Source organism: Pelophylax lessonae (assembly GCF_965119305.1).
Source record: "Pelophylax lessonae genome assembly, chromosome: 1".
In the NCBI taxonomy this organism is placed as follows: Eukaryota; Metazoa; Chordata; class Amphibia; order Anura; family Ranidae; genus Pelophylax; species Pelophylax lessonae.
Window position 1 is genome coordinate 380047053 of NC_138768.1, and position 18003 is coordinate 380065055.

Here is an 18003-nt window from a genome sequence, read left to right on the forward strand (position 1 = left end):
GCCAGATAGGATGATGGGTGACATCCAAGCAGTCTTTGCTTTACAGCAAGGTCAGCTGTGGAAGCCTATGACATGTTGCATTGAAATATTCTGATTACACTTTTTATTTATTGTATTTCTGTATTTTAGTTGGCTTTGTATATTATGTGACGTGTTCACGTCAACCTGCCTTTGTACTTGATTTTACACATAATTCAGGTTAAAATTAATGATGATGCATGCTCAGCCTTCTCCTTTTTATTTTTCTACTAAGTTCTTTTGGAACGTATTCCTTGGGTTGCTCCTGAGTGCATTGACAATCCAAAAAATCTAACCCCAATGGTAGACAAGTGGAGTTTTGGCACCACCTTATGGGAAATTTGCAGTGGTGGTGATCAACCCCTAAGTGCACTGGATTCTCAAAGGGTAAGTGAATCACACCACAAATCATCACACCACAAATCACATAACAATTCACTTAAATGAGAATGTCCAGAAAATGGTAATCCCTAAACCTCAGGTTTTATCTACACACTATCTTTATGTTCAATGTAATCCTTTTTAGTAAATGTAGCCCTCTCTGCACCTTCGACTTCATGTGCTAACATTTAGTCAGGAACACTGATTTTGGGTGTTTTAAACATAACAGAGCACACTGAATAGAGCAGTAGGTCACGCCTATGTCCAGAAATCAGCTGTAATCAAGCATTCCTTTACTACTAGAGCCGGTGTAATTTCACAGGTCCAAGAGCATTATTTGTTCGCCCCACAATCCTCATGGCAGAACAGGTTCCTGTAATATCGGCTGAAGTAGAAACCGAGAAGGGATCCTTGTTTACACCAGCTGGTCCCGTAGATTTCAGAAGGTAATCCGAGAAGAAACAAAGGCTTAGATGGGCTCCAGGAAGTAGAATACAGGTATTATTGTCCAACAAAATATATAAAAAAAAAAAAAAAGAAAAACCAAATAGATCTTTCTCTTCCTTAAAACAGTTACATGATATTTTGCCAAGTCATTCAAAATGATGCTGACAGTGACTGTCGCAAACTGCAGGTAACCTTGAGGCTGGGTTCACACTCTGCGAACACGGCTCACAGCAGCAGTCCGGTACGTCCCTGTTCTACGTTTCAGGGATGAATCAGGCCTGAATTCGGAACTGAAATGGAGCCAAAGACGCACAGGACCCTTGTGCAATGCTCTCTGTGGCCATTCCGGAGTTGTGTGAACCAGCTTCATTGAGAGCCGGTCACAGTCTCCTGTCATGCAAATTAATTTGCATCTGTGTAAACTCAGCCTGAAAGATCTACTTTTCAGGTAAAAGTATCATCTCCGTTGGAAATAATTCTCTTAATTAGACTAATACATCCCAACTCAGAGGTAGCATAATCATCAAGTATCCAACTGCCAGCCATTGTATATGCTGGTTTATAAAGAGGTTTGTCATATGACATTGTTGCCTTGAGTAGCTGATTTAACTGGTAACCACAATGACGTTTTATGTGTTTTTAACCACTTTAATACAGGGCACTTCCCTCCCTTCCCGCCCAGGCCAATTTTCCCCTTTTAGCGCTGTTGCATTTTGAATGACAATTGCGCGGTCATGCAACACTGTACTTACACCAAATTTATATCATTTTCCCCCCACAAATAGAGCTTTCTTTTGGTGGTATTTGATCACCTATGCGATTTTTACTTTTTGCTAAACAAATAAAAAAAGACAGAAAAGTTTGAAAAAAAAAAAAAGTTTTTTTGTTTATGTTATACAATTTTGTAAATAAATAAGTTTTTTCCTGCACTGATGAGCACTGATGAGACTGCACTGACAGGCACTGATGAGGAGGCAATGATGGGGTGGCACTGATGGGGTGGCACTGATGGGGTGGCACTGATGGGGTGGCACTGATAGGCGGCACTGATAGGCACTGATATGTGGCACTAATAGGTAGCACTGATATGCAGCATTGGTGGGCACTGATAGGCGGCACTGCTGGGCACTGATAGGCGGCACTGCTGGGCACTGATAGGCGGCATTGATGGGCACTGATAGGCGGCATTGATGGGCACTGATAGGCGGCACTGACGGGCACTGATAGGTGGCACTGACGGGCACTAATGGGCACTGATAGGCAGCACTGGTGGGCACTGATGGGCGGCACTGATCGGCACTGATGGGGGGCACTGATGGGCACTAATGGGCACTGATAGGCGGCACTGGTGGGCAATAATGGGCACTGGTGGGCGACACTAAAGGATGGCAATGATGGGCACTTGTGGGCAGCACTGATAGGGAGGACACTGGTGGGCATCACTGATGGGGAGGGCAATGGGGGGGCTCCCTGAGCCCTTATTGCCATCCCTGGTGGCCATAGTGGGCATCCCTGGGGTCATAGTGGGCATCCCTGGGGTCATAGTGGGCATCCCTGGTGGATCTAGTGGCATCCCCCCCCCCGAGGGTCTGCACTGGTAATCAATGATCTGATTACCAGTGCCGACCCCCCCCTGTCAGGGGAGCCGCCGATCGGCGCTCCTTTACTCGTGCCTGTCAGGCACGAACTAAGGAAAGCCGATCAACGGCTGTTCCTGTTTTACTATGTGACCAGCCGTGATTGGACACGGCTGATCACATGGTAAAGAGCCTCCGTCAGAGGCTCTTTACTGAGATCGGAGATGCAGGGTGTCAGACTGACACCTCGCATCACCGATCGCCGCTCTGCGCGCCCCCGGGGGGCGCCCAGAGCGGTGTTATCCTGCCGCCGTCATATGACGTCCGGTCAGGATAACTCAACCACATTCCCGCCGTAATTTTGTAATAGGGCGGGCGGGAAGTGGTTAATATGGAAATTTCAGTCAAATAAAAAAAATTAACGTTGGCACAGAATTCATGGGAGTTAAAGTTCAGCAGTGTGCTAAGATTGGATAACTATTTAGAACACTTCTTTGCTAAGCCTCAACTAAAGCCACCTAAGGTCACATCTTGTACTGATATGAATACACTGTCACTTCATTGTTAGACCTTAATTGAAGCTCCGGCCAAACTTTTTTCGTTTTTTTTTTTTAAGTTTGGATAGTGTAAAAATGGATTATCAGGATTTAATGGTTTTGTGTATCCAAGTGAGGGAGATTTCCCCCTCACTTCTTGTCCATAGGATCACATGGCAAATTAAGTGAATCTCCCCAAAGGACACATACATAAACAAGCAAATCTGCTAGAGATTTAAAGAACTTAAATACTTTTTAACCTGCAACCAGCTATAAAAAAAAACTAACAATTTTAAAATATAACTATAGGCAAGACTGTTTTCTTTTCCTTTATTTTTATCTAGAATAAGGAAAGGTTATAACTACTGACCTTTTTTTCTTTTTTGCCATCTATGTCCCATTGTGGAAATTTCCCTTCACTTCCTGTCCAGGTGCCGAAACAGGAAGTGAGGAGACAATTATAGAAAATCTCTGGTTGTCCTTAGGGTCACCAGAACACAACAGTGTCCCATTTGGAAGATTTCTTCCCTTCTATTACTGTTCTGGGGACAACCCAATTTATTTTTTAATTTTTCTTACTTTACTTTCACATTTGTGATAATGGTAAATGGGACAAATGGAGAGGTTGAATCTTAATTATGGGTGCACAGACAGCAATAAAAACCTGACAGCTTTAATCTTTATCCACTCTATCCAAAACTAAAAAAAAAAAGTTTTTGCCTTTAGTCATACTTTATATCTGTCTTTTTTGCAGCCAAGGCAGGAGGACTCTTTCTAGACAGGACATAAATAAAGTATCTTCTGCTTACGGTCTTCCCAGTCAGCCTATTTTAAATTTCAGACACTCTCTGTAATGTACTTAAAGCGGAGTTTCACCCAAAAGTGGAACTTCCGCTTTAGGGAGTCCTGACCCCCTGACATGCCACATTTGGCATGTCCTTTTTGTGGGGGGGGGGGAGCGGGTACCTAGTTTTGACAGGTACCCGCTCCCACTTCTGCTCGGAGCGCCGCGGCGCCCTGAACGGAAGTTCTCCTCTCCCCCTCCCTCCCTGCAATCTTCTGGGACACGTCAGAGGTCCCAGAAGATTGCCGGCCAATCACGGCGCGCAGCGCGACTCGCGCATGCGCAGTGGTTACCCGGCTGTGAAGCCGCAAACTGTCACAGCCGGGTGCCCACAGCAGTGATGCCGAGGGAGAGGATCGAGGCTTTGGGCGGCCGCATCGCTGGACCGTTGGACAGGTGAGTGAATGGCTGGAACTCCGCTTTAATGAGTTTATAAGCCCAAAAATTGAGTATTTTGCTGCTTATCAAACCTTAGACATGGTGGCTGAATTAGTTTTCACTTTTTCAGACATTTTTTCCCCCCTGTTTTTGAACCTGGTGGTCATGCCAGTAGCACGCATCTGTTTAGGGTGACAACATTCTCGAAGTATACTTTATCTATGATAAGGCAGCATTGTTAGACACCTCCTCTTTTTCTCATCTCTATAACATGGGGAGAAGTGTTCTGTGTTCTACAGGGAAAACTCAGGCTGGGTTGATAAGTGTTTGAGATTTCAGTGCAGCATTGTTAGCTAATACAGAAAGTTAGAAACACACTGGATTTATAGCAGGAGCCAAAGGTATTTTTGCACTTAAACAGATATAACAAAACCGTTTCTTTGATATGTATAACAGATAACAACACCATTTCATTGCTACATTTAACAGTCCGAAAAAACGCAAATAAGAGAAATTCTTTGGCTCCACATTCACTTTGCGCATTGTACACGCATGTGTGGCTAAACAGCGATACACAGTAGCTTCGACTGCACAACTAGAGCAGCATGCAGCCATTCACTTGTATAGCAAGCTGTGCAGGAAAGTGCCAGGAATTTTTCCCTAGGCATAAAAATGCCTGCAAACGTCCATGTGTATGAAGCCTTATAGTGCAAAAAAATGTGTGGGGAAATGTAGATTAAGACTTTTCTCATACTCTTATTAATTTAATATTTTGGTAATTTTTTTTTCTTAATAGAAGCAGCAGTTTTATGAAGATAGACACCAACTTCCAACACCAAAATGGACTGAGCTTGCTAATTTAATAAACAGCTGCATGGACTATGAGCCAGATTTTCGGCCTTCGTTTCGAGCAGTTATAAGGGAATTAAACAGCTTGTTTACTCCAGGTATGAAGCCACTGTGTAAAAAATAAAAAGAAAGTTGCAGCGCTATTTCTCAATTAGTTTTGTAATGTTCCTCTTTTTTTCTTTATATATTTCTGTAAATCAGATTTTCAGCATCTTCTTGCTTTTTTTTCTGCAGATTATGAACTGTTGACAGAAACTGACTTGCTACCCAACGTGAGAACCGGGGCCTTTGGCTTTTCTGGAGGCTTTGAAGACCGTGATCCAACTCATTTTGAAGAAAGGCATCTTAAATTCCTGCAACAACTTGGCAAGGTATATGCTTGTGGATTAACCTTAAAATCTCCAGTTTGTATATTTATGGGTCATTTGGAGCAGTGTTTCCCAACTAAACTTAAACTATGTACACTTTGTGTGGGTTACTTTACCACATGCATGCCCTAGTTTGTTTATATTTATTATCAGTTCTCTGTAACTTTGTTTAAATGTTCTCCAAACAGTTTCTTAGGCCTCTTGCACATGATACTCCTGTTTGAGCATCTCCTTTTTCAGCCGTAATTTTTGTATTATTGAAAAGCGCGCATTTTCGAGCAAATGCATTCGCGCAAATTTGCGTAAATTCGCGCCTCTGAATATGCACATTTTTTTTTCAGATCAACAGTATGATCGTGCGCGTTCATTTGATTATATTTGCGCACATTAGGCGTAAATTACTGTCCAAAAATGCTGATTTTTCTATTTTGTTCTTACTGAAGAATACGCGGCGCTCATTTACGCGCCTGTGTGCATAGGCACATTAGAATGAATGGGCTCTATTTTAGCTCATAAAAAAAAGCTGTACTGAGCATTTTTAAGCTGCAGTGTGCAAGGGGCCTTATGCTTAAAATAATTAACCACTTAATGACCGCCCAACGACTATTTACGTCAGCAGTTTAAACCTAAATACCCGTGTTATGGCAGCAGATAGCTGCCATAACCCTGGTATTTTTTTAAATGGTGGGCGGTCGGCTTTCCAATAAGGGTGGTCCCAGCGGCGGATTCGCCGCGGGATCACCCTTCCGGGGCGGCGGAAGAGGTGCCCCCTCCCGCCGCGTCCCGGTACTTTTCCCCGCTTACCGGACCCGCCGTCAGCTGGGAAAACGATCCAGTCCCGGATCCTCACAGACAGGATGTCGAGTGAGGGCAAGCTTGCCCTCACTCGACTCTATGGTCTTGGAGGACCGGAGCGACGGCAAACGTCGTTGCCTAGCAATCGGTTTAAAGGTCCCTTTTTTTTTCTTTCATCTTTTAGTGTACTTGTGAGATCTGAGGACTTTTTGACCCCAGATCTCACAAAAAAGAGGTCCTGTTGTGCCTTTTTTTATTACAAGGAATGTTTACATTCCTTGTAATAGGAATAAAAATTATCAATTTTTTTTTTTTTTTTTAAACAGTGTAAAAATAAAAAATAAATAAAATAAATAGTAAAAAAAAAAAAAAAATTAAAGCGCCCTGTCCATGTTAGCTCGCACGCAGAAGCGAACGCATACAGAAACTCCGCTCACATATGTAAACTGTGTTCAAACTACACATGTGAGGTATCGCCGCAATCGTTGGAGCGAAAGCAATAATTTGAGCCCTAGACCTCCTCTGTAACTCTAAGATGGCAACCTGTAGAAAAATTTAAAGTGTCGCCTATGGGGATTTTTAAGTACCAAAGTTTGTCGCCATTCTGTGAGCGTGCGCAATTTTGAAGCATGACATGTTGGGTATCTAATTACTCGGCGTAACATTATCTTTTACATTATCGAAAAAAATTGGGCTAACTTTACTGTTTTCTTATTTTTAATTCAAAAAAGTGAATTTTTTCCAAAAAAATTGCGTTTGGAAGACCGCTGCGCAAATACGTTGTGATAAAAAATATTGCAATAATCTCCATTTTATTCTCTAGGGTCTCTGAAGAAAAATATATCATTTTGGGGGTTTTAAGTAGTTTTCTAGCAAAAAAAAAATGATTTTAACTTGTAAACTTCGAGTGTGAAAAACAGGCCTGGGTTAACAATATAACACACGTTTCTATGCTTTTTTTTTTTTTAACAGACTTACTATCAGAAAATAATTTGCAAAATAATAAAAAGTAGGCAGTTATGTGTTCTAATCCAAGGCTTGACAAATTCCTGGCCTTTAGATCCTGCACGTCTCATTGAAGAGAACCTGTCGCCAAAAAATAATCACTAAGGGGACTTTTTGTCCCCTATGTGATAAAAAAAAATGTAAATAAAATATAATTTTTTAAATTCTAAAAAATTACAGTTACACCCAAGCACACAACCCCCCCCCCCCAAAAAAAAAACAAAAACAAACAAAAAAAATTGAGCTTCCCCCACCCCCCATATGCATGTGCAAGCATAAACGTACGCGTTGGGATGTTTGCGCATGAAAACGTTGATTGCGATGCTCCTAACTTTTTTAGCTGTCTCCTATATCCAAAGCAAATTTGTCTAGCACAGTTCTAACTAATACAAGCAAAGCCAAGGACTGCCCAGTTTTCACCATGCACACATTTTAGAAATGTACCCCCAGTATTCTCTGTAATAAGGTATAATCTGTGCAAGCTTATTTCTTCATTGCACTACAACAAAAATTCTCCTAAGGGTTTTGGACTTTAACCACTTGCCTACAGTGCACTATTAACCCCTTCCTGCCCAGGCCAATTTTCAGCTTTCAGCGCTGTCACACTTTGAATGACAATTGCGCGGTCATGCTACACTGTACCCATATGAAATTGTTATAATTTTTTTCACACAAATAGAGCTTTCTTTTGGTGGTATTTAAGCACCTCTGGGTTTTTTGTTTCTTACAAAAAAAGAAAAAAGGCAGAAAATTTTGGAAAAAAAAAAAGTTTTCCTTATTTTCTGTAAATAAATTTTGAAAATAAATAATTTTTCTCCTTCACTGATGTGCGCTGATGAGGCAGCACTAATGAGCACTGATAGGCTGCACTGATGAGGTTGCACTTATGGACACTGATGAGGAGGTACTAATATGCCGCCCTGATGGGCACTGAGAGTTGGCACTGATGGGCACTGAGAGTTGGCACTGATGGGCGGCACTGATTGTGGGCACTGATGGCGGGCATTGTGGGCACTGATGGTGGGCAGTAATTGGCACTTTATTTACATTTTGTGTAATCAGGGCACTGATGATCAGTGCCCTGATTACTTGTACTTGTCTCCCCTATGAGGAGGAGCTGCTGATCGGCTCTCCTCACCTCACACTCTGACAGTGTGAGGTGAGGAGAGCCGAATAACGGCACTTCCTCATTTACATGTGACCGGCTGTGATTGGAGACAGCCGATCACATGGGTAAAAAGTCATGTCATTGACTGTTTACCGAGATCAGGGTCGCGCCGTGTCCTAGCAACACGGCGCGGCCACAATCGCCGCTCTGTGGGCACGCGAGAGAGGCAGTTTTGGTGCGCCATCATATGACTGCATCCCAGAACAATGCATGCACCGCTCCACCATCATTTGACGGCAGGCGGGTAGCAAGTGGTTAAAGGCACTACTAAAGTATTATAAAATATTTTTATAAAATATAGTTTTATTGGAAAATAGTGAAAAAATATGTCGAAACATAATTTTACAATGAAACGAATTGTACAGTAAACAGAAATCACGTAGCATCAATACAAACACAGTACATCTGAGGTTTAGCGTCACGGTTGGCCAACGCGTTTCAAAGCTACATGAGCTTCTTCAGGGACATAGCTGATGCGCTAATCCTCTAGAATATAGATATGAGAATCAATATATACATCTCAATATTGTTTGAATATAGCTGAATTTATACTGTTATACAAAAAGGCTTACATGATTTGCATTGATGACACATTTGCATTCACATGTACAAAATAAAAGCCACTTGTCTCACATCATCCACCGGTCCAGTCTGTACCAAGTATTTGTCTGTTTGTTACTTCAAAAACCCGATTCCAAATAGGGATGAAGCGCCCAGGCCCGGGACTGAGTGGCAACTGAAGCCAAAAAAGATTGGACTCTGTAATAATATAATAAATAATCCCTACAATATTATCTCTTATTGGATTAATAAATATCTGAATCATCCTAAAAAGAGGAAAGTCTTGTCAGGCCCTGGAAGAGTGCACATTTATAGGGGTCCATGGAATGGACCATTGGGGGTAAATACCGTGTATAAAAAAGTAGGTATCTTGTCATAATGAACATCAATAGGCAATATTTAATTGTATTGAAGGCTACAAGAGCATATTCAATTTCTAAAGCATCAAAGATTATTAAGATGCATCTATATTTCTTCATTGCAGGGTAACTTTGGAAGCGTGGAACTGTGCCGATATGATCCGCTACAAGACAACACTGGTGAAGTTGTAGCTGTTAAGAAGCTCCAGCATAGTACCGAGGAATATATGAGGGATTTTGAAAGGGAAATTGAGATTCTGAAATCCCTGCAGCATGAGAACATTGTCAGATACAAGGGAGTGTGTTACAGTGCTGGTAAGGCCATCTAGGTTAAATGTAACCTTTTCACAGTTATAAAAAAACAAAACAATGCTCACTACTGCCCTCTCACCAAAAAGTCTCACATTTCTTTACTAAATTCGTATACTTGGCCTCATTTACCAAATTAGTCTTTCATACAAAAACTGTCCATTTTACTCGACAGCAAATTGTTGGATTCAAACGTTTATCCTACAGTGGTTATTTTACACAGCAAATTTGAATGTCATTTTTTTTACTGTGAGGCAACTGACATTTTTTGTAAAAGGGTCTCTTTAATAAATATTGTTGTCCAGGCAAATAGTAAGGTAGATAGAAACTAGAGATTACTTTCCCACTGATGGTAGGTTTTATTGAATTCTGGAAGTATCATACATCAAAGTGTTTTTAAAATTAAACCTTTTTTTTTGTTTTGGATAGAGTAGGAAAAGTTTAGAACAGAACTCTGTTTTTATTGTTGTCCCGGCTAGGAATATTTCTCTATTTTTCCTGAGGACCATTGTGAAATTGCCAGAACAGGAATAGAGGGGAAATTTTCAGTGGGTACAGTGTCTAAGACAGCTGCCTAGGAAAAGAGATTTCTGTTGTGTCTACAGTACAGAAGATAAAGGGAAATCTCCCTAATGGGACACCGATGTTAAAAAAAATAGCGGTTTCATCATTCCTTAGTTGATACAAAATGAAAAATAAATTGGCTTTAGATATACTTTAAAGTGTAACTAAAATCAAAACCTTTTTTTCATTTTGGATAGAGTAAGGGAGTGGTTTATACTGTCCGTTGTTTATGCCATGCGTGTACTATAGGGGAGATTTCCTATCACTTTCTGACTCAAAACCAAAACAGGATGTGAGAAGAAAATCCCTCCAAAGGGAATGTCAGTGTGTCCCCAGGACTAGTGTCTCCATTGGAAGATTTCCCCTCTATTGCTATTGCTGTTTGGATGTCAACCCAGATTTGGGATTTTCTTTTACTTTCACTCTTAATGATAAAAATAAACAGAACAAATATAGAGGGTGAATCTCCCTAATGGGGAACAGTAAGTAATAAACACTTAAAAGGTGTTCTAATCTTTCTCCACTGTCCAAAACTGAACATTTTTTTTACCCTTCGTAACACTTTAAGACCAAACTCTTGGCAGCTATAAAACACACGAATTAATGCAGAAGAAGCTTCACAAGGTACCAATCGGCTTCATGCTCATGGAGGAAGCAGAAGGATAGAGATCTCTATGCTGTAATATACCTGGTTGATCTTGCCTGTTCCAGTGTCCCCCCTTAGTGTGCTGATCACTGTAATCATGGCTGCTGATTGCTGAGCCATGATACCATGGTCAGGTTACGTGCCTCTGTCATCCGACTGCTCGCCCTTTCACCCTGCCTGTAAGCTTGGGAGTCTGTGTGTAAGCTGTCTTATCTGTGCCCCTCCTGCCGCTGTGGCTGTAAAATCACTAATAAATCCTGGAATCCCCTCTGGTACAGAAAGATTTACATTGCAGTGTCTGCATTTTTAAAAGTATGCAGCGAAAAACCTTATTACAGAGTGCTGCTGTGCCCTCACGTGACCTCCCCCGCTCTCCTCTTCTCCTCCCTGGTGGTATTAATCCACCTGATCGCGGATTTAAAAAAAAAAGTCTTTCCATGATACAGCATCCTGGGCCCTAGGAATGAACTGATGGGGCTCAGGGATTATAGGTTAGGCCACCTGGGAGCCGGAGGAGCAGAAATAAAGTCCCTGCAGCTGCATTTAGATAAAGCCTTTCAAAACATAAATCTGGTGAGGTGGGTGTGAGGGAGGGAGCCTCGGAGTCGGTAAAATTTTCTCAGGGGCGGGGAGGAATTTCCCTGTTGCCCCCCGGATATTCCCCTGGTGGTTTCATGACAGTCTGGATTCAGGACAATTGGGTTGAACAATGCGGAGGACATCTTGTGGCAGAAAAAGTACTGAATTTTTGCAATTTAGTGGAATACTGCAGTAGAAGCCGCTGTTTTTACTTTTTTTTATCTTTTAATGAGCTATTGTTTTTATTTTGCTATTTTTTTCTGCTTTAGGATCTGTTTGCCAAGGCAGCAAACATAGGTTTTCAAAAAGTGTAGTCTCCCAATTCTAAATCTCATTTACTATCTCAGTACATTATTTTGTTTCAAACTTTTCCACAGTCTGCTTTGTTATAGCTATATCTAAAATGAATAGAGCTGATGGCAGCTAAGGCATAGCGTGGGCTTAGATTGATATCTGTGCGAAGATTTAACACCATTTAACAACCTTACTGTAAATATACCAAAGCTGGCCATACGTGGATCGAAATGCAACTCTTTCAATCCATGCATGGGCAGACTGGTTGTACAAAAACCTTCATAGTTGCCAAGGACAGAAGTACCTAACTTTTTTATCTTTTAGACTAGCCTTTTCAACACAAAGGAACCCTTAAAATACCTTTCCGGTCTCAGGGAACTCCTGCTAAAAATTACTATTTCTCTTTCGTTGTCTCTGATTTTCATTTGAATGAAGACATTGTGTTGCCTTCCCTGTGTCCCAGGCCAAAACATCCAAAGGAAATTGGTTTGCATGCCTTGGATGTGGTCCGGGCGATTAGGGTGTACCTGGCAGCTACGGAATCTTTTAGGAAATCAGACTCACTATTTGTGCTTACAGATGGGCCTTGGAAAGGGTTGTCCATTTCCTCTGCGACTATTTCCAAATTGATCAGACAGATCAATTTGACGCAGGTTTGAAAGATGGCCACCTGGTCGTCGGTGAACACTTTCACAAAGTTCTATAAAGTGGATGTGTTGGCATCTGTGGATGCTTCCTTTGGCTGCAAGGTTTTGCAGGCTGCTGTTTAGAGGACCTGGCTCTTTGCAGGAAAGAGCCGCCAATTCTGACACCAATCTGGCCAAGGATCTGTGCAGCTGCGGATCAGGAAATGTCTCACTGCCTGTGATTAGCGGAGTGCAGTGTCGACTTCCTGGCGGGATCGGGCACGTACAAACTCGAACACGCCCGAGCTCATCCCTGCCTAGCACTAATCCTAGAAGATGAAACGTTCACCTCCTGGGCTTCTGATCCTGCTACAGAATGCTCCCTAGCAAGCAATGTTTACAGTGCTTCTGCATTGTGTTTAAACAGGAGGTGAAGTGAAGTCTGTTGCAGTTCTGTACAACCTCTCTGCAGTAGTAGAACACTCCAATGGTGATCTATTGGGAATATATGCAGTATATATTAATAACAAAACTATAACAATCTGGAAAATGAGTTATGCAGCAGGCAGGTATTTATTCTGATGCTGTGGGTCTGACATCCTCCAGCAGTGGAGCACAAGATTTCTTTGTTTTTTCTGGTTTAGACAATGATGTGTTAGCATTTTGTGATAGATACCATTAAAGGCATAATATGGCATAAGGAGTATACCATGTTCTCATAGTAAATGGGGGGAACTAGATATTTGAATAGCCATAATGCTTTAAGTGTGCCATGAAACACTCATGCACCACTCTATGAATTCATTAACATTATTATTAGCTAATTGTGCTATTCATTTTTGTTCAATTCACTAAGGGTTTTGTCATGCATATGCGCTACATTTATTGCATTCATGTTATATTATCAATGCTTATGGTTTTTAACAGGTAAAAGTCAATCTAAATAACAATACACATGGGTAATACTGCTTCCTTCTGACTGGTACAATTGTGACCTTGTGCGCGGTGTTGTAAAAAGAACAGAAAATAGAGCCATTTGAGGTGGTGATAAAATAATGAAACTAATAAATAGCTGAATCTCCATTTCATGCAAAAAATAATAATACATACATACAGCATTATTAACCTTGCAGTATGTTTGTAAATTTACTATTAAGGTGAGAAAATATTATGAGATGAAGTAATTAATCAACTTGTAGGGAAAACACTAAAAAGGAGGGGATTGATTTGCCAATTAGAATAACACGTAACCTGAAAAGTCAATCTCATCTTTTGACTGCACTATCTGATTGCTTTATTTTTATTTTTGCCTTAAAAAAAGTAACTGGAAAATTACAATTTTTGTATTTACAAGGTCGTAGAAATCTTAGACTGATAATGGAGTATTTGCCATATGGAAGTCTAAGAGACTACTTGCAAAAGCACAAGGAAAGGCTGGATTTCAAAAAACTTCTTCAATATTCCACACAGATTTGCAAGGTAGGATTAACATGAAAGCGTATGTTTGCTTTACTGTGTATAACCAATAGCCTGCCTAGGCAGACATTGTCATATTAGTAACTGGAGGAAACCAGTACTGAGAGATCAATTTGGTAATATCATAAAAATACCAGTATGGTTACTAGTTGTTTAGTAGTTTCTAGAGGCAATACTTTGTTGCAGATTCAGAAGAAAGATGATGACCTGAAAGTCAGTAGTCTTAATCTGCATGTTACAGGTCAGGGCATCAAAAAATTACAGCCAGGTAGCTAGCATTTTCAGCTATGACTGTTTCTGTATTTATTTCTTTATCGTACATCACGGGACACAGAGCCAGTAATAAGGACTATCTGGGTTATACACTACCTTTAGTTGATTGGACACTGGCAACCAATAGACAGGAAGTTCCTCCTATATAACCCCTCCCATACAGGAGGAACCTCAGGTTTTTCGCCAGTGTCTTGAAGGTGGTGGTCATGGCTGTTAAAGCTCCTTAATCCCAAGAATGATGTCCCAGTTTGGGTGCGTTCTGATTGGATCCATTTGAATGGCTAAGCGCTAAAAGATTGGTACCTGTGCCTCGGCTAAGAAGACCAGAGGTTTTGCCTCTAATGTGACCCATCTACGTGCTGGACCCTGATAAATGGAACCCTGGTTAATTATTATCCAAGGAGTTTGCCAGCAGGGTGCTCTACAGGTCCAAGGTTGTGGACCCCATTAAAAGGGGGACCCTGTCCTTGAAGGTCCAATGACTGACAAAGCCCGCCGTGATGGGTGAAGTTTGGGTCCTTTAAGGATCCTGCGGCAGGGCTGGTAAGTTTTTTTTCCCTCTCTTTAAAAAAAAATAGAGAGATCTGTCATTTTGGTCTTTCTCCCAGTGGCCACTGGGGGCAGTGTACTGTTCATGCCCTGTGTACCTCTCAGGAGTATAGGACTGCAGTGTCTCCTCCAGCCACTAGAGGGCGCAGGTTCGCTCAGTATGGCCTACTCCTGTATAGACAGGAAGTAGAAGGGCCGCAATTTTTGGTGGACCATGTGGGCTGAAGGATCAGTAAGGCCTCTGAGACATAACTTCAGCCCATTGCTACATTTCTATGGGAGAGCTAGGTAACCAGTCAAGGAATAAAGGTATACTTGTATTCTTAATGCTTATCCAATGCTTATCCAGAGGGCTTGTACAACTGTCTGTCGATACCCCCCTCTATAGGTATCAGTGCGTTTAAGGGAGTTATGTCTCCAGAATACAGTGCATTTGGTCTGCAGGAACTTATTTTTAGGCTGTTTTGAAGCAGCATTAAGGCTGTATTGGAGCCTATATGCTTTGCGTATCCTGCAAAAGATCTATTGGCGTCCAGGTTCAACAATAATCTTGACAGGTTTGTTTCCAGAACCAGGCATCCGATCGCTATCGGAATGGATGCCTTAGTGATTCCTTTGTTTTGGTTCAATCTGATGTATGAGTTTCCTCTGGTCCAGCTTTTGCCTCGTCTGTTGAGCAGAATTCAGGTGGAGGGGAAGCCGGCGATCCTAGTGGCTCCGGCATGGCCCAAGAGACCTTGGTACGTGGAAATCATGAAATTAGCAGTAGGGGGAGCCATGGTTGCTCCCATGTCGTCCAGACCTGCTCTCCCAAGGTCCCATAATTTGACGCGGTCGCTGAATTTGACGATTTGGCTATTGAGACCAGAATCTTAAGAGATTGTGGAGTTTCTGGTCCAGCTCTGGCTACGTTGATAAATGCCAGAAAACCTGTCTCTAGCAGAATCTTATAGGGTCTGGAGATCCTACATTTCTTGGTGTGAATCCAAGAGATGGCATCCTCGTAAGTATGTCATTGGAAGAATTCTTTATTTTCTTCAAATTGTAGTGGACTTGAATCTGGCATTAGGTACCGTTAAGGGCTGTAGATCTCTGCCTTGTCTATTTTCTTTCAGAAACCAATAGCAAGGCACTCCTCGGTGCGGGCTTTTTTGCAAGGTGTGATTCACACAGTTCCGCCAGTCAAGCCACCCCCTAGGTCCTTGAAACTTAAATCTTGTGCTATCTGTGCTACAGATGCAACCCTTTGAGCCTATCAGGCATATTCCTTTGGTTCTCTTGATAAGGAAATTGGGTCTTTTTTAGGTGCCATAACCTTGGCCAAAAGGGTGTAGGAATTCCGCCTTTTTGCCTAAGGTATTTTCCGGTTTTCATCTAAACCAAGATATTATTCTACCTTCCTTTTTTCCAAGTCCTCAGACTACAGAGGAGAAATTGTTGCATTCTCTTTATGTAGTACGAGCAGTCAAAGTCTATTTAAAAATGTCAGCACCAATTTGTAGTACTGATGGTTTCTTTATCCTGCCAGAAGGCCCTAATAAAGCCCAAGCAGCAACTAGTTGCACTATTTCCAAGTGGATTCGTCAAGTCATTGCGCAGGCATATGGTTTTTAGGGTAAAGTTCCACCCTTTAGGTTAAAAGCTCACTCTACCAGGAGGGTAAGTGCTTCATGGGCAGTGCATCATCAGGTGTCTGTGGCTCAGATTTGCAAAGCTGCTACCTGGTCTTCAGTTCATACATTCACAAAATTTTACCAAGTGGATGTAAGAGCCAGAGAAGGGGCTCAATTTGGAAGCAGCGTACTTCAAGCAGCAGTATAAGCTCTTTCTTGCCCAGGGGCAATTTTGTGGTTTCTGTGTCCCCTCCCCACATGGACATTGCTTTAGGACATCCCAGATAGTCATTCTTACTGGCTCTGTGTCCCGTGATGTACGATAAAGTAAATTGGATTTTTTCTTCAACTTACCTGTAAAATTCTTTTCTTGGAGTACATCACGGGACACAGAGGTCCCTCCCCTCTTTTCTGGGATATTCATTGCTTACTTCAAAAACGGAAGTTCTTCCTGTATAGGAGGGGTTATATGGGAGGAACTTCCTGTCTATTGCTTGCCAGTACCCAATCATCTAAAGGTAGCGTATAACCCAGATAGTCATTATTACCTGCTCTGTGTCCTGTCATCAGAGTTGTATAAAGTACTCGAAACCCATACTTGAGTAAAAGTACAAGTGCTCGATCTAAAAGTGACTTGAGTAGAAGTGGAAGTGCTCGATCAAAAAGTGACTTAAGTAGAAGTACTAAAGTATTCAACATTTTTTGTACTTAAGTATTGCAAGTCGTTTTTAAAAAAAATTTGCTACTCAAGTACTGAAAGTAAAAGTACAAGTACTGTGTTATGTAGTTATTAAAGAAAGAAGTCAAAAGTTTGAACATCATATTGTTTTTTATTATTTCAAATGCAGCTTTTATTTATACATACAGTAGCATTTATTTTCGTATGCGCTGATAATACACATGCTTTGAGCTTCATGAAACCTGCCATCTACTGTTCTGGCAGTGGTAATTTTTATAATAGTAACGAGTAACTATGCAGCACAAAAAATAAAATTGGAGTAGAAGTATTGAAATCATCGAAAAAATGTAGTGAAGTAAAAGTGGAAGTAGGAGAAAAAAATTATACTCTAGGAAATTACAGATACCGCCTTTTGGTACTTAAGTACATTAGTGAAGTAGTTCTACTTAGTTACTATACATCTCTGCCCGTGATGTACTCCAAGAAAAGGATTTTACGTGTAAGTTGAAGGAAAAATCCTATTTTTTTCAGTACAGTTTTTTTTTACCGTTGTTAGTGAGGTGGCCCTATCTCAGCAGCATATTATATTTGCATAAGGAAAAAATGACCACATTAATTTTGAAATGTCTGCCACTACTTAAAAAAAAGACTGAGCTTTTTTTTTTATCTCTTCTGTACACAAATTCCTTCTTCAGTTTTGGTTATAAATATTCAGTGTGGCTGATCTACCTGGTCACTGCTATCATTTTTACACCTGCTTTGCTTTTTTAATCTTGGGTAACTTAAATTTGTCTGCTGGTGTGCCTTTTCCACTACTTTCATTATGTCTTGTTACAAGCCTGCCTCAGGATGTCAGAACAAGCATTCAAAAATATTCCCAGGGAAGGTAGTCAAGGCAATGCATCTTTATGACCACTGACTGATTTGATTCATAAACTACATGCACTTTCTTAGCAACATGGGATAACATCTTCAAGCCTGAAATAACTAATTTCTCATCCTAAAAGTCAAACATTTTGTTCTGGCTGCAGCATCTTTGTATCTGTTCAAGAAGAGGTACAGCCAGAGCTGGTATGTGTATGATTTTGTGTAACACATACCATGTAGTC

The 18003-nt window shown here is 41.2% G+C and overlaps 1 protein-coding gene across 1 annotated transcript in view; it reads left to right on the top strand.

Annotated features, from left to right (window-relative positions):
• Nucleotides 1-18003, top strand: part of JAK2 (Janus kinase 2) — a 365079-nt gene that overhangs the window by 338055 nt on the left and 9021 nt on the right. Inside the window, exons 16-20 of the mRNA XM_082260416.1 lie at nt 254-405; nt 4978-5128; nt 5265-5401; nt 9412-9601; nt 13659-13783. Of these exons, the coding sequence (XP_082116542.1) occupies nt 254-405; nt 4978-5128; nt 5265-5401; nt 9412-9601; nt 13659-13783 (755 nt within the window). The remainder of the gene's footprint in view (nt 1-253; nt 406-4977; nt 5129-5264; nt 5402-9411; nt 9602-13658; nt 13784-18003) is intronic.